The following is a 21506-nucleotide window of genomic DNA, read 5'->3' on the forward strand; positions in this document are numbered from 1 at the left end:
CAACATCCCGTCAGTTCACACAGAATCCGTGTTGTGCACATTTTGCCATTTTGTTGACAGATTTAACAGATGCTCACCCTGCTTGTGATGATTAGGATCAGGCTCAGGGCTGGAAAGCAAGGGGGTCGATGGGGAGGGCGACGCCGGAGGGGGAGGTTGCTGCTGCTGCTGCTTGTCACCGTCTTGGAGACGCGTTGTCTTAGACGTCTCGATCCCCTTCACTCTTCGAGCGTGTCGGTTCCCCTTATAGTGGGCCTCTGCCTGGCTCTGGCAAAAGAATGAGACATATGAGAGATACGCTACACTACACTAACTCCTAACTAACTCTGTAGTGACCATCAGTTAAAGACGGTGATTGTTGATGTTTCAAATTGACGACCCGTGAACACATGTGCCTGCTTAAATAAATGTTAAACTAAACATTAACATTTTTTAAACGGTGCGTTCAAGCAAAAGGCTAATGAGGTTATATGGTTTGAGAGTGTGATGTGCTGATGAGGCTGTCAGGGAAGATTAGCCTCCAGGAATATTCTTGTCTTCCTTTCTCCACCGGTGTAATCACTGCACTGACCTGCAGAGCTGTTGATGATTATTGAGCGGTGGGATAATCTAAGTTGGGCTGAAGGGCCCGCGGGGGCCGTCGACAGCTGACTGTCAGCTACTGAGAGAAAAGTTTGTGTCCATGAGTCTGCACTTAAGAGGATCTGTGCCGAACTTTGTTATAATTTAGATATATATTTTTTCCTTTAATCAAACTCCATTTTTGATTTATTTAATTAACGGTTAGTAGCCATTCAATGAATTTAACTCTTGTTAGTACCTTGTTAGAGTCTGACATTCTCCCACTGGATTCAGATTGCCTTTCTACTGTATGGACAAGGGATTCCCAGTAAACAACGCATGGATTTATTTCCATTTGTTCTATTTTTAATTTCTCATTGATAAGACTAGTGTCACTGTTCACTCTCCTGCTGCCAAATCTGAGCTGTATTAAGGATCTTCTGTTGCTGCTGCTGTTTCAAATTAAACTGGATTAATCTAAAGCCTTTTTCAACGTGTGTCCACAAAAATAGACAATAGTCTCTATAACCCAAACGCTATTTTTCTATAACGTGCTCGGCTCAGCCTTAGAAACAGGTGGAGGGAGCTCGGAGCAGAGCTGCTGCTCTCCTTGGAACCTCACCTTGGAGTTTTTGCTGGGCAAGGCCGATTGCAAGGACTGGTGTCTTGTTTTCCTTTCGGCTGTTCCCCTCAGGGGTCGCCACAGCAAATGATCTGCTTCCGTCTCACCATAAACCTCCTCTTTGGTCTCCCTGTAGACCTCCTCCTGCCTGGCAGCTCTAACCTCAGCATCCTTCCACTGATATATTCACTCTCTCTCCTCTGAACATGTCCAAACCATGTCAGCCTCTCCTCTCTAACTTCATCATCTCAGCTGTCCCTCTAATGTACTCATTCCAGATCCTATCCATCCTGGTCACGCCCAGAGAAAACCTCAACATCTTCCTCCTCCGAAGCCTCTAAAACCATACGACATCGCTGCTCTCACCACTGTCCTGTAATCTTTTCCTTTCATCCTTGCTGCTACTCTTTTATCACACCACACACCTTTCTCCACTCATTCAGTATACCCAGAATTTATTGGAGAGATAAAACATCTGGCCTGGGGAGGTTCATGTTTGGAATGATTGTTGCCACCGCGACCTGACAGATGCAGTTTCTACAATAGCTTACATGTGGCAATGCGCTTAGGAGGAGATATTTATAATGCCAACCCAACTCTGGTTCAGATGCATTTAGATTTATAGGTGGTTTAGGCTTCTGAGCCAATTTGACGCTGTAGCTACGGCGACAGTGCAGAGAATACCTAGACCCTAACGCCGTAACCTGACGTGCACCTCCCCAGAAATGTAACTACATGCCGCTGCGACGCAGGCCGCAAGAGCTGTGATAGTAGACTGTTTCCGCTTTAGTATTTCCGGCTGCTTCTCCATCTCTGCAATTTTCAAATTGATTGTTTTGGATCAATAAAGATGGAACACATCGAGGAAAGGTTAACTGAGGAGGTCTTGGGATACAGACATTTGTACGACTCGTCTACGGTGAAATTTTGGCAAACGTTCGTTGAACGTGAAGCGGGAAGTAGAAACAAGCTAGCGTTTGGATGGCGTTTCAACAGAGTGAGCCAGAGTGACGAATGCACAAGCATAAATGGCTTGCACCCTCGTAGGCTACGTACGTAGGTCATGGTGTCTATGCCTTTAGACGACAAAAAACATTTAAGATCTGGGAAAGACTGTTGTTACAATTAAAAATGTGTGTAGTCGACTGCAACGACTCCTGCAGTTGTTCCTCTACAGTTTTGCTCCACTGCCCTGGCATTTAACACCGGCACTGGACGTGAACCAGGTCCTATATGAAAATACTTACAGGGCTGATACCCTCCAAGTCCAGATATAAATGTGCGTGTCATCATCAAATGAAATCAAAGAAAAGATTGAGGTGTTAGCTCACAAATATAGCTCCTGTAAGCTCCTCGTGAAAAGAGTAATACAAGACCATGTGAGTGATTGTTCGTGCATGTGTATGAACAAGCAAACATTATCCGGAATTAGATTAGATATGTTTCATTATGTGGCTGAGGGACCTGCACAAGGCGTATGGTAGGCTACATGTTGGGGCGACTGGGACGTGTCCAGGATGCCTCTCTAAGCCCGGGGTATTAGCTGCCAATGATAGTTACCCATATAGCCCTCATCCTGATTGGTGATGACAGAAAGGCAGATATAGCTCTGCCTGTGTAACTCTACTCCTCTGGCTGCTGCTCCCCAAAGCCCTACAATTAGACAAGGAGATGGCCTACAAGTCGACAAACAAATGACAGCAGACAGCTCAGGAGGGAGAAATACCCAATGCTCTTTCCCCTTGTTGCAATCCAGACTTCGTGCTGCCCCAGATGTTTTAATTTCCGATTGAGCTTTTATACTTTCACTGTCCTAATGACTTTCGACGTTAGGTCTTAAGAAATCGATGAAGGTCCGCCATCAGTTCGAGCATAAAAAAGCTCGACAGGATCAGAGGTCACAGTCACGATCGATTGAGGTCGTCCGGACATTGGAGCAGAGAGGAAAGGAAAATAGTCTTAAATAAAAAGGGATAAAATATGAATTATGTGGGTGAAACGGACTGAGAGAAGCAGAACGGAAGAGTCTTTAGACGGATGACTGAAAAGCAAAAGCGGGACTGCGAATGGCGCCAAAGTCCTTTTTCTCCCCGAGCCGGATGTGCTTTGATGTTTTATCTGTAGAGCGACATGGGCACAGAAAGCAGATAGAGCTGGCGTTGCAGCCGAATCTTCTGTACTGGGGACAGACGGCGGCGACAGGGAGGGGGAGAAGGAGTGTAGAGTATACCCCGCGGAGAGAAGACATACCGACGAGGAAAAAGTTAGACGGGAGATAGTAATGAAACGTGATTTTTGCATTTGCCCGAGGAGAACGAGAAGAGAGAGAGAGAGAGAGAGAGAGAGAAAGAGAGAGAAGTGTCCAGCGTGGTACAGCAGTGGTGACGACGGCTAATGCAGCATGGTGTGACGTCAACCTTGCAGCAGAGCCGAGCTGAGCACTGGCAGGCTAATCTGTCCTCTGTGGCCTGAAATGAATTGCAGCGTTATAATTACAACATGTGGGACTAGCCGTGTAGCAGCAGTCAGAAGCACCTGCTTCTCGATGACCACTATCAACCAATCTGCCCCGTTTCGCTTTATATTCGACAGCTCCCATTAAACAACAGCCTCCCTCGGGCGGGAGCACGGAAGAAAAATATTGGTATTAATGCGCGTTAATGTCTCACGACCCCGAATGTGGGCTGATGAAGAATAAAGAGTCTGCCTTTGACCCGCAGCACAGCCCAGACCGCATGAGTAAGCCAAGCGCTGTACTGTAAGCAGAGTATTCCTTCATTATTAAAGAATGTCCACCGTGCTTTAAGCTCCCAGTCTCTCGGGTTACGGGGGGAAGTGCTGTAGAGCTGCGGAGGAGCAGATGCACAGCGCGTAAAGTAAAACAGCAGGCCGGACAGAACAGGTGGCTCCGTCTCAGACGTCCCACCGGATAACACAGACGTGACATGAACACACACACATAGATGCCAGCGCCAGCGTTTTCAAACACTGAGAATTGAGTGAACTCGCAGGTGTAAATATGCTGAAGCACATAGAAGCGTCCCCCCGCTCATGTGTTCGCCGTGCTCGTGTAGATCATGTGAGAACATGCAGGTCTGAGCGGGGGGGGGGGGGGGGGGGGGGTATAATTAAGTGGCCCCTCACAGAGAGAGGGAGGGGAGGGCAGCGTTACACGAGTTTCAGATGACTGACCTCCCTCCCTGTGTCCTTTACACACCACTGCATTTAGTACAAGCATTTAGCACTTCATCACGGGAATGCAATTATATTTTTAGTCAGACGTGTATATCAGGCTTTTGTTTGATTTCTTCTCAGGTTTGGGTTAGAGGTTACAGCGCCAGGAAATTTTACATTCATAAAAGCCTTCTCAGTTCGTACGAATCACTCAGTAATTTATATTTTGTTTTAAATTATCTCCCATATACTTATGAAGTAAGCAGATAAAGTCACAGTCTTTATATATCCACATACACATGCATGCTGTTAGAAGGTCTAGTGCCAGACTCATAACATGTCAATCATGTCACCCAGTAGCTCGCGTTCGAATGCCTACGTTACGAGTTATTTGCTTTTCGACTTCAGTTAACACTGCGCTCAAACCGTTCCTCTAAAGTTTCACCACTTGTGGCCTCTTTCATTTCAGCCCCCCGGCCTTATGTCGGCCCAGCGCCGCCTGTCAAGAGTGAAACGCAGAAAATGCGCTTGATCAGCATCGAGGTAGCTTTAAGGACATGCTGTGGTTCATCCTCACGCTCACACGTCTCACGGCCGTCCATTAAAGCCTCACCACACTCAACTTAAAATCTCGTTCATTCATAACACAACTTTGATGCTACAGTGTAAAATTACTCAAAGAAATCCCCTTCTCTTCCTGGACAAGCTAAGACTGGAGATGTGAAAGTGCAAACTACTTTTTCACCAGCTGTGCAGTCAATCACCATACTATAAGTCCACACCGCTGCACATACTATGTGTGTGTAGAGTGCAGGTGCATTGCCCCGGGCCACCAGGAAACATCAATACATGGTGCATGCATGCATACTTCCTTTAACCAACTAACCATTCAGTAAATCTCTTAGTTAGTCTGCACACATCAAATTTTAAGTGCTTGCAGGGGAACTTAATTCAGTACCTCACTTAAGTAAAAGCAGGAATTTACATCAGGTTTTAAAGCGCTCATTAAAAGTAGAGAAATTGTATTTATTAGACATATACTGTGCTTTTCTCTGGACACAACAAGAATGGAAGGATCAGGACTGAGTACACTAGAGGGACGGCTCATGTGAGACGCTTCGGAGATAGAGTTAGAGAAGCCGTGTTGAGATGGTTTGGACGTGATCAGAGGAAGGATAGTGAATATATTGGTGGAAGGATGCTGAGGTTAGAGCTGCCAGGCATGAGGTCCAGAGGAAGACCAAAGAGGAGGTTTATGGAAGGACATGAAGGCAGAGGATACAGAGGATAGGGCGAGATGGAAGCAGACAATTCCCTGTGGCGACCCCTGAAGGGAACAGCCGAAAGGAAAAGAAGAAGACTGTACTTAATCTTCCTTTAGGGATTGACGTGAAATACAAAAGTCACAGTTCGGAAACCTTTCCTGAGTTAAGCCGAGCTCAGACGGCAGGAGTTTTAAAATCGTACCCAACTTTGGATTCAGGTGGCATCAGCCCCCCTCACACTAATACACCAACCCTCACCCTAGGGCATACTGCACGATATTATTTAGGGAGCACTGAATGCACCGCCTCAGTAGATGTAAACAGGACTGCGATGGAAAAACTTGCTGTGACTTTGCCAGAGAGAAAAACAGCTAAACAAGCAGTTGTATTGCGCTGGTCCACAACACCGTCGGCAACTCCCTGTCCTGTTAGACCTGTGTGTGTCATATTCTGAAAGCACCGCCATAATGTGTTGGATGTGTTAGATTAAATCCCAAATATCAAATGTGTTCGAGGTGGCGGTTCGCGTCAGGTCTGCAAACGCATCGCGTTACCCGATGAACTTGAACGAACTTTGGCAACATGACCGACCGTCGAGAGGGGAGTAGCCTAAGCTCAGCGTTACAGAGTAGGAAGTGTGACTTATGTTGGCTTTTTCTTAGGTTTTCCGAGCCAGAGATGCAGTTTGGTAATCCTGTTTGGTTGCTGTAGAGTAAACTGGGGTTGCAGGAGCTTGTTTAGGAGCTTAATTCAAGCTTTTGTAGCACTTGATTACTGCAGCAGGACATTCAAATGTTTGCACTCTTAGCTAAGTGCTGTTCGTGATGTGGGTTCAGCAAGTGATCAGCTAGTAGGTAATGTCTACAAAAAGCAAAACCCCTCATTTGAGTTGTCCTTTTACACAGTTTCATACCTCTGAGTTGAAGCGTATTTGACAGACGTTGCAGGAGATGATCGGCCTCTTTGTCTTCACCATAGGTGGGCCAAAGGTGTGCGTCATCACAGCCTTCTGGACAGGGTCCATCTGACGAGAGACAACCCAGAGGTCACATTAAAAAAAAAAGGTTCAGCAACACAGGAGGAATTCAGAGGGCAGTGATTCTCGTAACTGCAGTGCACCAAAAGGTCTGTCGGAGAGAACGTGGGTGAGAGAGAAAGGTGTGGAAGGAAAAAGTGGAGGTGAATGACACACTGAGGGGGGAGACGAGTGAATTGAAGAGGGGGCCGTGATTGATGTGGACAGGAAGGTGTGTGTTTTCTCAGCAGCAGCTGGTGTGGCTGTCTGTGTGTCGGAGCTCTTGGGTGCCGTTCAAAGGCTTTAATTCGTGCTTCGGTTAGAGGGGCCTAATTACAGGCTCCGTATCTCCAAGAATTTTTATGCTGTTGCGTCCCTGCAAAACCTTTTTCTTTTCTTATTATTTCACGATACAGTAATTTCTCTGTGCAGCACTTCGAACGGATATTGAATCTATTTTAAAACAAGATTCAGTCTTCTGTAATTTCTGTAGGAACCCCCTGGCATTTTAAATGATTTTGCAGAAAACCGGGAAATAAAATCTCAAATATCTTTAATATTAAATGCCAGATTGGAAACGCTGTCATTTCCACATCAAGCGACAAATATGCGCCATGTGGCACTCTCTTATGAAATGTTTACTGACTCGTTTTTAGGCACTCCAGTGGACTCGTGTGAGCCCTCTCCGGCCCACTGGCAGGGCGCAGAAAACCACAGGGCTGGGTGTCGCCCTCATTAAGCAGCCAAAAGTACACTGCGGTTTTACTCAGCCTCTCATCTCCTGCTCAGACTGAATGCACACTGCCAAATGAGAGGCTGTTTACACCGGGAAGCGCCGGGCACCAGGGGGGAAATGGCGTAATTGTTTTGAAAAACTTAACCGCTATCTGAATCTATTGTCGGAAATATTTTTAGACTTTAGCCTATTTTTCTTGTTCCTCCTGTGTCTAAATCACCACTCCAGTTCACTTCTGTCTTTGTTTTTGTGTCTTTCATGCAGATGCTTTAAACAACTTCGCAATTGTTTGTTTACATCTGCACATTTGTTTCTGTGTGTTCACCACGTCAGCCTCTCTCCAGTCACCCTGTCTGAATCTTTTTGATGCTTAGACATCTTTGTTGTCTCAAGGAAAAGCTACAGGAAATCTTGGACGGCGGGACAGCTCCTCAAAAGTGAAGCCAAAGCAAGTAGAGCTCCCCCTGGTGGCTGGCTGCTGTATAGATCATAAGCTCCACCCCCTCCATGTTAGTGGATGGCACTTGGGCCAAATTGAAACACTAAAGTACACGTCAAATAATTTTTTTTCAAGGATGATTTCTGTAATTTCAGGTAGTTAACAATAATACTGATGCATACACAAGTTTTGTTTTAGTTTTAGTCTAGTTATTTGACGCTATAGAACAGGCTTGTGCACAATTCAGAATTTCAGAATTGGCCGCCATTCAATTCACGAGTTAGAATTTGAATTGAATTGACTCCGCCCCACAGGAAGTTGAATTTGAATTGGAGTTGGAATGACGGGAAGTGGAATTAAATTCATGGCAATTCAAAGAAATTCCACACAGTCATACAACAGAAAGAATGTGTTGAATCTCACATACAATTACATTAATTTTGTAATTTAATAGCATAATGTCATTACACATAACTAGTCACTCCTCAACCCTGCATACATTTTGTTCCAACATATAGATAATGATCAAATTCTTGAAATAAATTACTCCCTCAATGTTTGATTAGTTTTGTTCAAAATGTTATTTTAATTTCAAAGTAATCAAATAACACAAAGTCGTTGTAAATGCAGTTGTCATTTATTCCAATGCAAAACTCATTGAGCAACACTGTTGCATCTAATTCTCAATAGCTCCTCAAATGTTTTATCATTGAGTCTGCACCATTGTGGTCTGAATATCTTTCCTGCAACACTAAAGATTCTCTCAACAGGTGCAGAGGAAGCTGGTATGGCAAGATATTTACAAATGACCTTTTAGGCCTGCTATTATTTTCCATGTTGCTGTTATTACAGGTGTTAAATCTATAAACGTTTGTAATCTGAAGTTGTAAGGGACTTCTGAAACTTAAAAAGTCCGGTGTTGACCATCAAATTGTGTAGAAAAGAAGCTTTCAAACAAATGTCCACCTCAAATTGTTTGGCAACCATTTTAAATACTTGGTTAAAGCAAAGCATTCTAGGATATGGAGTCACGTTCCATTGTGTTCCACAAAATTACAATTCCAATAAATCAAACTTAATTATGTGTTCTGTGACTAGAGCTTTTAACATTCATTGCTGGGGGGAAACATTTCCTGTTAATGTAATCTGTACAAGTAGTTCAAACTAATATCATTTATAGAATATGTAATGAAATCATATCTGACATATATTGTAAAGCTTCATTGTTAAACACTTTACTTATGTATATGAATTTCTTTGAATTTGTATTGAATTGCAATTCTGCTTCCTTTAATTCAAATTCGAATTGTAATTCTAGATCCTGTTTTTGACATCAATTCAAATTCAATTCAAATTCAAGAATTGAATTGGAATTTAGGAGTCATTCTCAATTCAATTCTGAATTGTGCACAAGCCTGCTATAGAAACAGGATACGACCTCATGATGACTACCAGTTGCCATACTAACCACTCCATGAAGCGGTCTCAAGTCCCATGAGAGTGCAGTGTATAATCCAACGTTTCTTTGTAACTAGTGGAGGTAGAGTAGAGCGTAGTTTTAGTTAAATGAAAACGCAAGTGAGTCTGGAGGAAGTGTGGGCGGGGCATCGATATCGTGACTCATCGTGGCTCCACTCTCGGACCGTACTGCGCAAACTGCAGGTCCAAAGTCGCAAGATGGCGCCGCTCGTATCCCCCTGGAAAATAGTGTCAGTTTGGCCAATGCAAGTAAGTGGGGACGCTTCATCCATATTTATATACAGTCTATGCCGTAAATGAATAACTTGTCCCAACAACAAACACGAGGAAGCCGTTAGAGTGAATAATGAGATGGCACTTGAAGTGTAACTGAAGTCAACAATGTTGTTTGCCGTGCTCATGTTGTTTTCTGTATTGTCTCACGCAAGATTTGCTGTGGTTCCCTCGAGCGAGGATGTTCGCTTCACAGGATGGAATCAAACAGACTTTTCAAACACAAATAAATAAACTTTGAAGCAACTTTTCCTTCCAAACTGACACAGAAACCAGTAGCAACGACATTAAACTTTATCTTATAGAAAAATATATTTTTCACAGTGTATTTTCACGGTGACAAACAGACCTTGGGCCAAGATCAACATAAGGCTCATAAATGGCTGATAAATGTCTGGATGTGTTTGTTGCAGAGCTGTTGAAGGAATAAATTGGTTTGAAATGTGATCTCTCTCTAATAGAAAGCCTGTGACAATCAAGCGGTGAGCACAGGTAACATTAGGTGGCAGCATTTTAATGGTCACTTTCATTTTGCCAATTAAATTATTTTGGTATGCTAATGTTCCCAACCTGTGATGGTTGTTATGGAAGCAACCTCTAGGGTAGCTGAAATGTCTGTTTTTGTCACCTGTGTGCATAGCTGGCATTGGACTAAATCTAAGAAGTACGTAGACCAGAGGAACACACCCTCCCTTTCTACCTGGATTACCACACAGCTAGTGTCCCAGGTCAAGAAGGTGCCGCCGACTGTATTCTCTGGGGAATAATGTGAAGTGTTTTTTAAAATTGCCTGAAAACCCGGTGAGACAGAGCTATTATGAGATCTTACAGATAACACAGAGAAAATTGCATCTCCAAATCGGATCATAACTGTGTTTGAAACGTGTAATCACAGTAATCGAGGGGTTTTGGTCTGTTTGCCCTTTCTCCGTGTCCTTTCGGTTGCTGCGTCCAGCGAAGACGAGCAGGCTGTAAAGCAGTCGCCTCGAGTTTAAATAGTTGTCTTGCGTCGCCTTTTGTGGACTTGTGTTAATTTTGACTTTGCAGACAGAGTGATTTGAATTAAGCTGCCGAGGCATTAGTGGACGCGCTCGATGTCCTCGATGAAGAGGGACGAATCATAAACTCTCAGGAGGGTCGTTCCGCCTGAGCGCATGCAGATGGGCTGAGTGATTGTGTGTGTGTGCCTGCATCCATGTTTGTCACCACACTGACCTTCACATGAAACCCAATCTAGAGAATGAGAAGGGGCCACAGAAAATGCTGACTGTAGGGAACACAGTGTGTGCCTCTTACACAATTGATTAGCTGTAACTCATTTTATCGCAGTGAACCACTCGCCGGGGCATTTTCTCAATTATGCTGAAACTCACTGTGCTGAAAAAAAAAAAAAAAGCAAACAGCTGCCGCCTTATCGTTTTGGATTAAACTATCTAAAATCCCTATCAGTTTATCACTTGTCTTCGCTCAGGGGGCAGCGCTCCAAGCAGCCGCAGCCGAATACCGGCTCCGTCTCCTGCTGATGTGGAACAGGGTGATAACAAATCCCAGACACCGAGCACGGCGCGACACCCAGCGCAGGCGCGTCCGTGAGCACTCACCGTGTTAAAGTTGTGGAAGAGGCCGATGGTGGCCGGGTGAGGCGACTCCAGGGGGAACTGGAGGAAGGGCTTCATGTCCAGTGGGGTCGGGATGACAGGTGGGCTCCTGAGGAAGGCAGGGACCGGCCCGGGTCGGTTTACACTTCCTGTAGTCGGTGCACAAACAGGGAAATTAGAGATCAGAAATAAGAAAAACACAACGGGAACTGCTACAAATAACTGAATTGATCAAGGCCTATAAGTGCAGATTGCATATAATAGTAACACAGTAACAACAATGAAGTATTATAGCAGAGGAATAGTTTTAGTAAATATGAGCCAGCTAGTCTGTCTCATCAATAATCAATATGGAAAACTAAATCTGATTCCACATATCCTCTAAAGCTGCCTATTTATATCCTGTTTATATAATCCGTGCAAAAGCTGAGTTTATATACAGTTAATGGCGTGCGGTTTTACGGTAAAACTCTGATGGACGGTTTTCAGACTGGGAACGCCAACTTCCTGCAATTTTTGCACATAGCCCAAACCCCATTATTAAACAATGTCTGGTGTTTACTCGTTACAGATGTAAAAAATAAGATCTAACACAAAATAATTATGTTTGTAGGCAGGTTTTGTTACCTTCAGACAGAGACAGAATTGCTTCTGATTTCATTTTATACATTGTTTCGCATCATTATGCTAAGCTAAATGTTTGCAAGCGGTTGCTTCATATTCACACTACAGAAGCACAGATCAGCCACAACATTATGACTGCTGACAGGAGATTGCTGTGAGGCATCAGTGCTAACGACCTCAAATGTCTTCAGCAATTAGTCAATTATATTTTGTCATTTGTACGCTTTGGTCTGTCTCTGGGGTTTTTGATTCAGCAAGTCTATCAAAAAGTCGATATTTACATAGTGAACACTGATCAGCCACAATATTATGACTGCTGACAGGAGTAGTAAATAGCATTGACCATCTTGTGACAATTCAGTGTTCTGCTGGGAAACTTTTGGACCTGACATTTATTTGTGTGGATATTACTTAGACATGTAGCACCCACCTAGACCAGACCAGGCACCCCCACCCCATAGCAATGACACTCCTTGATGGCAGCAGCCATCCCCATCAGGATGCAGCCACAAAAACGCTTTAGGAACAACAAAAAAACATGAAGAACAGCACAAGGTGTTGACCTGGCCTCCAAATTCCTAGATCCCAAACTGATCAAGTATCTGTGGGATGATCCACAGAGGCCCCTCCCCTCAAAGGCCAACATTGTGTTGATAGACACCACAGGACACCCTCAGAAGACCCATGTCCATTCTCTGATGCGTCACAACTGTTTTGGAGGAACAGGGGGGACCTACACAATATTAAGAAGGTGGTCATAATGTTATGCCTGATTGGTGTATAAAGGACATACGTAAGGACAATCTTCTCCGTTGTCTCTCTACATAAAGCATATTTTCTTTGAAGCCAAACATCCCATAAGAACAGGTGCTTGCTGGCTGTGACTCACACAGGTCTTTGTCTTCCTCCTAAAAGTCTGCTGCTCCCTTGTTTTCTAAATCCAAACCCTCATCCTCTGCATCATCTCCCAGCGCTGAGCCCCACTCCCCACCCACACCTCTGTCCTCCCTCTGCTCCCCCCTCCCCGCTCACTCTTCTCTCGGTAGTAGCTCAGCGGCAGTGAATGCCTGCACTTGAGGAGACTTCTGTGATGGGCAGGAGAGCTTAAGCTCCTTAAGCCTCACAGCTGGGGTGCTGCAGATATCCGCCTTTTCTCCATGTCTCTCTCTCTCTCTGTCTCTCTCTCTCACCAAGTGCAATTTTCTGTCCCCATTTCATGGTCCCTTATTCGATCCGCCTGCCTCTGTATCCCTCATCTGTACTTCTCCTCTCTCCAGCACCAGTTCCTCCAACTGTTTTGTGTATCCTCATCATCATCCTCCGTCTGTTTCACTCGCTCCTCTCCACTTCCGCCTATTCGCGGTGATTCTTCTCTTTAGCGTAACACCAGCAGGGCGCTTCGGGCCAGGCCCAATCTGGCTATGCAGAGAGAATTTGTTAAATCTTTTCTTCTCGGATTATAGGCATTCATCATCATCTGCTGCAGCCGCTTTGTGACGACTACTTAACAGTTTAGTTAGATCTGAAAAGAAAAAGTGGCCACTTGTCAAAACTAGTGTTGGAAGGGGGGGAGGAGGCTATTCTGGTAACAGCAGAGGAGGCTCCTTTCACTGACAGTAGGGGAGACATAAAGAATGTGCTGTCAGGATGAGAAATAAATGGAGGGGAAAGTCTCTCCTTCTGGCATTCCTCTTCATACCAGTTTAGTCCTTGGGAGGCTGTGGCAGCTGAAAGCTCAGCTGTAGATAATGCCATTTCCTGTGTGCCTATACTTTTGCATGTGTTGGATGAGGAGGACAAAGGGAAAGAACTAAGAAACAAAGCTAAGAGGTGACAGGTTTAACGTCCCTCGGACATGCCATGAAATGAATCCCAGTGGCTCACACGGCGGCCATTACTGCCTCTCTAAAACCAACCGCAGCGACGTTTGTGTAGGGTGAAAAAACTCTGCAGTGGTGACACGTCAACGCACAAGAAGGATAGAGACGCCGCTCGGCATCAGATGCGGTTAGTGTGAATATTAAACGGGAGGAATGGTGACGCAGACAAATCTCTCTACAGATCTCACTAATAAATCAAAGTGTGTGTGTCTGTGCACATTCATTCAATCTACTTCATACTTGGTGTGTTGCTGGGGGGCCTGCATAAGTGGAGATTAAAGTCATTTGGATAAATGTTTATCATATTTTTAAATAGTTTTCTGTCACACTTTCACAACGTGCCATACAGGCGCGTGGGCTCGTTAGGGAAACCTCAGTGACCAACTTTACTCCACAGTAATGTTTTATGTGCAGTGACCGCAACCACCCTTTAGGCGGTTTATGCTTCTGGGTCAGTTTGCGACAGCCCAGACCCTACACCGATCCTAACGCTCGTAGCCTGACGAAACAGAAATATAACTACGCTGTGATTGGTCCGCTTGGTAGCAGCGTGTTTCCACTTTAGTATTTCCATCTGCTTCTACATCTCCGCAATTTTCGAAATGATTGTTTTGGATCAATAAAGATGGAACACATTAAGTGAGGAGGTTTGAAGGTACAAGCATTCATACGACTCGTCTTCAGCGAAAAACGTTTCAGTCGCCTTTGTTGAATGTGAAACAGACAGGAAGTAGAAACAAAAATTAACCCGACTTGCCAAAAAAGACACAGCGCTGACTAGTGTTTGACGAGCGCACGAGCATAAATTGCTCGTACTGACGTATAGGCTACGTACGTAGGTTATGGCGTCCTACCTTAAATGAGCCTTTAAACTGAGAATGCCTGAAAGGGCTTTAGCTTGCTAACCTGCTGGTGTCGGTACAAACTTATTACTGCCCTGTGTCCATGTCACTATCAGTCAACCCACTATTTATTTTTGCACCTCGTGGTTATGCCAAAACAAGCAACTAATAAAAAGTAGCATGACCATTATTTAGTACCCAGAGGCTGGTAGCCAGATGCTGTCTGAGTTTCATTGTACCTAGCTGTGTTACTATAGTATGGGATGCCCGGGTTTATCATTTCTGGTGCAGACGTAAGGATGCTCAGTGTCAATTGCGATGTCGTTTGGATGAACAGTTTTTGATAAAGCATCAAGCCGAGATGTGTGAACCGCACAAACAATCTACAAAGAATAAATCTTTGAATACTTTCTCAATCCTAGCCAGAACCACCAGGAAGTCATTCATTCATTCATTCATCTTCTGTAACCGCTTGTTCCTGTTAAGGGTCGCGGGGTCTGCTGGAGCCTATCCCAGCTGTCATCGGGCTAGAGGCGGGGTACACCCTGGACAGGTTGGACGGTGGGAGGAAGCCGGAGTACCCGGAGAGAACCCACGCAGACACTTTGGTCACAAATATCACATGTCTACACATCAGTTTTTAGAAAAGGGAACACATTTGGGCACTGTCATAGAACAGTCTTTTGAATATTTTCTGTGACCCGGTCTGGTTTTCCTTGCTTTCCTTCCTGTTTTTATTTTGTAAAGTTCTTCCTTGGTGTTTCTTGTCTTGTTTGATTGTTTGATTGGTTTCTCCCTGTGTGCTCCGCCCTCATTAGTCTCACCTGTGTCTCATTAAACCCTCTGCCCGGGTATATATATATAAATCCCTGCCTTTCCCCTTGTTCTCTTTCAAGCTGTCTGTCATGTCTCTCCTCTGCTGTTACCTCCTTGCTTTTTGATCTTCACCAGTTTCTTTTCGATTTGTGTTTGGATTGCCCTGCCTTCCCTGAAGCGCCTTAAGTTCTTGTTTTTGAGTTTTTATTAAAGTCATTTTGTTGCCAGCTCCTGCCTCACCCTTAGTTTCTTGCATTTTGTTCTCCCTCCCTTGCTACTGCATGTCACAGATGCTGCAGTTTGCCACAAACAGTGCATTTCTTGAGGAACTATTTTCAGAATAATACCAAATATGACCTATTTACAACAGTAAAAGAACACTTAATAGACTGAAGTCCCTTTATTGTTGATGTTGGTCTTTATTGCGACTGGCTGACAATATAAAGATTATTAACATTCTTGAAACCTTCTTGAAATTCAAGGTTGCCAGTGACGTGCTGGGTATTCTTTCTCACATTTTGTCAAAAGTGCAAACAAAGCGAGTGGAAAGGTGTCTCAGATGTAATTAAGCATGTGGTTAACAAAGCGAGTAATGGGACCATAATGTCTCAGTGTGTCTCAGCTGTGCGGATTGGCTGAGAGGTATCATCGTTGTGTTTCCTCTTTGGGTAGTGGAGCGTATTCCTGACACGCTTCTGGTAAACCCGCAGCTCATTTTACGCTACATTACAATTTAAAGGTCAAAAGCGTGTCTTAGAAGTCTCTATTTACAGTGCAGACACTCACGGCAGAGCAGATGTATTTGAAGTCGCAGCGCGTTGTTTTTGGTGAAATATTCTGCAGCATCTCACAACGTGGTGTGGAGTGGAGCGCCGCCGTCGTCCCCTGACCTACCCTCCTCCTCCTGAGTGATTTACAATGACATCAGATAAGGGAGCGCCACGACTCCACAGCAGCAGCAGCAGCCGCGCAGGGAGCGAGAGCATTGATTGGACACATTCTGAGGAGCGTTAAAGTGTTAAAGAGCCGGCCAAACTCCATAAATCCAGGCCTCGCCATGTACGGCTCCGTCTCTGCTGTGAATTGAACAGACAGCGCCATAATCTTAATGCCCTCTTTTTTTTCTTATGCAAATGTTTGGGCGAGAAAAAGATCAATGCCCGTGTAATAGGTTATTGAATTTTTTTTTGTGTGTGTGTTGATTGTGAGAGAGAGGTCCTTGGACAGAAATGAAGGAGGAGGAAGAAAACAAAAAAAAAAGAAGAAGAAAAACACAACCGAGGACAGAATCTTATCGTCACACTAGATTTCACAAACCTGCATCACCTGCACACACAGGCGCGCGCACACACACACACCAATATGCTGTGACTAAGGCCTCCCAAATTGGCAATTCATTTAGCCAATTTAGGTTTAATGATCACAGAGGTAATGTCAATGTCAGTGACGGGGCAGGAGCCTCTCTGTGTTCCCTGCCCGCCTCCATCTTGGCGCTCCACGATGGGACCGGGAGGGAAAGGGGACAGGAGAATGTGTGACACGCTGTCCACCAGAAGAAAACAGGATGCACCGCAGGTTCGCAACCAGAAATAAGAAATAAGAGAGAGAGAAATTTCAAGCCGGGCCCATCAGCTCCGCGCTCCACGGCGGCTCGGCACACGATGCCAGCCGCGTCACATCTGCATCCGAATGACCTGCTGTGCACAGATGACTCTGAAATGAGAGTCAGCGGTGGATTAGCCGCCACCACCCCCCCTGACAAAATCCCACTTGCTGTCACTGCAGCAAAGAGAGAGGCAACTCTGTGATGCAAGAAAAAACAAGCAGTTTGGTTTGTCTTTCCCTCAGGTTTGTGTACAAAGCTGCCAGCATTTTTGTGGCAGATGACACCATCAGCTCGCCGTTGATTTGGGACTCCTGTTTACGGTTATGCTGCAGGAATGCTGAGCTGTTAGTTGCCACATTTTGGTGTTGGCTTGTCTAAAAATAAAATGATTTGTTGCATCATTTGTGTGTGTGTGTGTGTGTGTGAAGCCTTAACCTTTAAGGAGCCACGGCGCTAACTTTGTCGTGCTTGCAGGGGGAAGACGACTCTGTCTTACTGTCGCATACTGCAACTGTGAAGGACTGAGCATGAAATCCAATTTACTGCAGCTCAGCTTACCCTCAAGTCAAAGGCAGCTATTTCAACCTATGCGGAGAGGAGGGTTAGGGGGGTGGGGTGGAGGTGTGGTGGTGGTGGGGGGGGGGCAGACAACGGTAAAGACGCGCAAACACAGTAGTCCGAATGAAGGAAGCTCCACAGAGGAGTAACTTATAGGCTCGACGCTGATTAATGTTGTGTTGGTCTGTGTGGGATCTGGACGGGGAAGGAAAGGCCACGGAGAAGAGGGGAGCCGGGTGCTGGCGAAGGACGTTTGATTTTCAGTCCGCACTTTGTTTTAATGATAGATGCTTTGCACCCCAGTGGTCGGGCTTAAATGGCGCCTCTCGAGGACCCTCAGAAGTCCTCTTTCACTGGAAATGCCTCTGTCTGTGTCTGTGTGTGTGTTCAATGCAGTACTCTTGAGATTAGCTAGTCCGTCTGCAGTATCCCGCTCTCAGATTTTGTGCCGTATTTGTAATTGATGAAGACTTTTGTTTCCCTCCCCACAGATTTTGCTCTCATTAAATCTTAAAATCATTGCGTAACGATACAGTAAGACGCCGCTTTGTTTGAACTCGCTAAGAGTTCCTCATAAGAAATTCTGTTTGTGTTTCCGTCTGATTCTGAAACATCGTGAAGAGGTAAAAAAAAAAAAACAACCTGATTAGCAAGGGTGCTGGAGATGATAAGTGACGAGGAGCTTGCTAAGAAGTAATGACAGAGGGTTGATTGGATCGAGTCGATTGAGCGGGGAAAAGAGGTCTGGACGAGGGGGAGGAGATGAGGTGGAAAAAAGAGAGGGAAGGCATCGGGGGAGGGGGGGAATGGGGAGCTGAGCGTTTTAAAGGTGAGTTCAAGGTGACCGGAGGGGGTAAAGAGACATGTGAACCCGCGGGTTAACGTGCAGAGCAGTTTTACTCCAGGCAGCTCGCTCACAACATGGCGCACGTCTTTTGAAAAACATCACGGTCGAAGTGAAGAAAGCGGTCGAGTCAGAGCGGCTGCTTCAAACGGGTCAACCTTTGGCTGTCAAATGCAAAACGTTGCGCATGCATGAACGACTTTGTGTTATTTTGCCGGCCTCCTCGTGGACCGACTGCGTGCCATGTCTTGTTTTTGGCGTGACTGCAGAGTTATTCATCACAAGCACCGTTCTGGTTCGGTTTTGTCTGAAACAAGCTGATTTTTCTGCATGAGATGTTTCATCCTAGGACCTTTTTAGGGGATTGTTTTGGCACAGCGTTGCCAGATGGGAAATGAAGAAATATCATACTTTCTCCTTAAAATTAGCATATTTTAACCGAAACTATTGTATTAAAATCAAAGCTATTCTACGTGCATGGAACTGCAATAACCTAAGGAATAAACACGGAGGCTTGGCCATTTAAATGAAACAGCTGCTTGATTCATTGTCAGTCAGATGGCAAACTATTGTGTATTTGCCCTTTTATATCGTATAGGCCCCGAAACTATCGTATAAATACGATAATGGTAGAAACCAAAGCAGCAATACTTCCAGGAAAGTGGATTTTTTTGCATCTCTCCCTGTTCTTTCATCGTGTTATTGCTGTTTTATTCATCTTAAACGTGTACGCATTAGTTGGCTCACGAGCTCATCAGGTCATTCTTTAATTTTGTCCCATAAAGCCTCAGTGTAAGCACAGTTATTGAGACATTTGGAGACTGTCCTTTCAAGAAGAACAAGAAGATTAGTTGTTTCAGCAGAAACAACATATTATGAAATTGACAGATGGAGGCTATAGTGATAATGACAGGACAAAAAGATGGTTATAGGCCGACAAAGTCCACATATAGAGATGGATCTTTAACACGACTCCTGTTTGTTTTCCTGATCCCAACCAATAGACACTAATTAGACCTCTAACAGACCACATTTAGGTTAAATTTAGGCTTATTTGTCATGTGCAGGATTAACACGGGGTTAACAGTGCAATGAAATGTTGTGGAAAAGAGAAACTTCTCAGTTCAGCCATATATAGTAAAAATTTAAGCACATAAATTACACAATTGACTAATACTAACAAGTAAGTTCAAATTTATAGCCAAAGGACGTACAATTACAAAATATTTCTGGGTTTCATTCAGGATTGAGCAACATTAATTTGAACTTTCTGAAAATTGTAATTGTCCTGTAATGGTTATTAAACTGTTGCGACACTAGGTGTCACTACAGAAAAGGATGTTAGGTGTCAGGCGTGGTTTATACCTCTGCAGGAGATGGACAGCGTAACCTACATACGTAGCCTACGCCGGCGTGAGCCATTTATACTTGTACCCTCATCAGTCCGGCTCACTCTGTAGCAACGCTTCACTTTCAACAATGGCGACTGAAACTTTTGCCAAACATTTCACCGAAGACGAGTCATACAAATGTTTGTATCTCCGAACCTCCTCGGTTAACCTTTCCTCGATGTGTTCCATCTTTATTGATCCAAAACAATCAATTTGAAAATTGTGGAGATGGAGAAGCACAGTGGAAGTGGAAACACACTACTGCGTAACAAATCACAGCTCTTGTGGTCTGCGTTGTAGTTACATTTCTGGCGAAGTGCATGTCAGGCTACGACATCAAACTGATGCAGAAGCATAAACCGCACATTAGGGTTAAAAAGGATGTGAGAAGAAAGATGGATTATGGATTATGTGACCGAAAGCCTGTAACTGCTGCTTTAGTTTTACTAAATATGTTGAGCAGTTTGCTACTACTTTATTGCCAGTTTACGTTACATATATCTTTACTTTAGTTTGTGTATTATAGAGTTACTTCTCATCACTTGCTTCCCTCCTTTAGCTGCGTGTTTAATCAAGCCGTGTTTCCTCATGTTCTGTCCAAAACACTTTGCAGGACGCTTATGGTGCTATTATTTTCACTTAAAGCCGCAGCAAACAATTAAAATCAACACAACAAATCTGAAATACGTAGTATTCGTATTGACGTTATGGTTTAAATTCTGCACAGCTGTGTGAATGTCAACATGCTGCCTCCTAATGAGTTTTGTTTCTATCAAGAAGCTCTTGAACATCTGCCTAGTCTGTAGCTCCTCTCAGGCTCCAGTACTTCAGGGAGGCGCTGGAACATCCTGAAACCTGCTGCCAACTTTCTCTTCCATCGTATCGCTGACATGATGTTACGCAGTCGGAGGCAAACAGTGTGCTCGCGGCACAAAAAGCCACGCAGAGCAAATTGAGGTCCATTAAGAGATCCACCATGTCAACACGACCGGCAGCCCTGCCCCACGTCGTCATTGTTCTTTTTTTTTTCGGAGCATTTACACACCTGCTGGGATGTGGAACAACACACTGCTGTAGATGCAGACCTACAGAAACCTGAGAGCGTTGAGTACACAGCGCACAAAACGCGCAACAATGCCATCAGATGTACAGCAGGCAGGTGATTTTATACAATAGAGAGCACGCGAAGTCAGCAAATACTCGATCTTCAATACCTAGAAAAATTGAAAAGAGCAATTAGAGCATGCAGCTGAACTACATCTAGCATTTTTCTTCTTTTTTTTTTTTTTTTAGCTCAGATGCAGAAATTACAGGCTATAATGTATTTTAGGAGCAGATTAGAGTCTGGAGGGCAGAGCGTGGTTTTATGTTATAGCTGTAGTCTTGTAGCGACACGCAAAGGTCATGCAGGGCAAAAGTCAGGCGGCTCGTTCAGCTGTGGTCCGCATAACTTCAGGACAACAAACGGCAAACAAGAAAGACTCTTTATGCCCTTGTGCCACTTTTAGCATCCCTGAAAGCTGTAAATGACAGACGTAAAGCTGTAAGTTTGACGTCAGTCTATTATTATTACGCTATAATTATATTTTTCTTCTGCAATTATGTTCAAAAAGACTTTCAAACTAAATGACATTGAAATGCATTGTTGCATCTAACGCCCGCACCTTCCAAAATCACTCAGTGCTGTAGGAAAAATTGTGTAAACTGAATAATATGATCTGCTGTCACCACTTTAATTGCAGTTGCAGGTTTAGACACAAAAGCTACTTGTTTAATGTCAGAC

General features: G+C 44.4%; 1 protein-coding gene across 1 annotated transcript in view; it reads right to left on the reverse strand.

Moving 5' to 3' along the window:
* Positions 1 to 21506, reverse strand: part of LOC311486415 (zinc finger protein 385A-like) — a 28944-nt gene that overhangs the window by 4517 nt on the left and 2921 nt on the right. The window contains exons 2-4 of the mRNA XM_084542259.1: positions 11166 to 11311; positions 6536 to 6646; positions 78 to 267 (exon numbers count right to left, since the gene is read on the reverse strand). Of these exons, the coding sequence (XP_084398385.1) occupies positions 78 to 267; positions 6536 to 6646; positions 11166 to 11311 (447 nt within the window). The remainder of the gene's footprint in view (positions 1 to 77; positions 268 to 6535; positions 6647 to 11165; positions 11312 to 21506) is intronic.

Source organism: Chelon labrosus (genome assembly GCF_963514085.1).
Source record: "Chelon labrosus genome assembly, chromosome: 4".
NCBI classification, from domain to species: domain Eukaryota; kingdom Metazoa; phylum Chordata; class Actinopteri; order Mugiliformes; family Mugilidae; genus Chelon; species Chelon labrosus.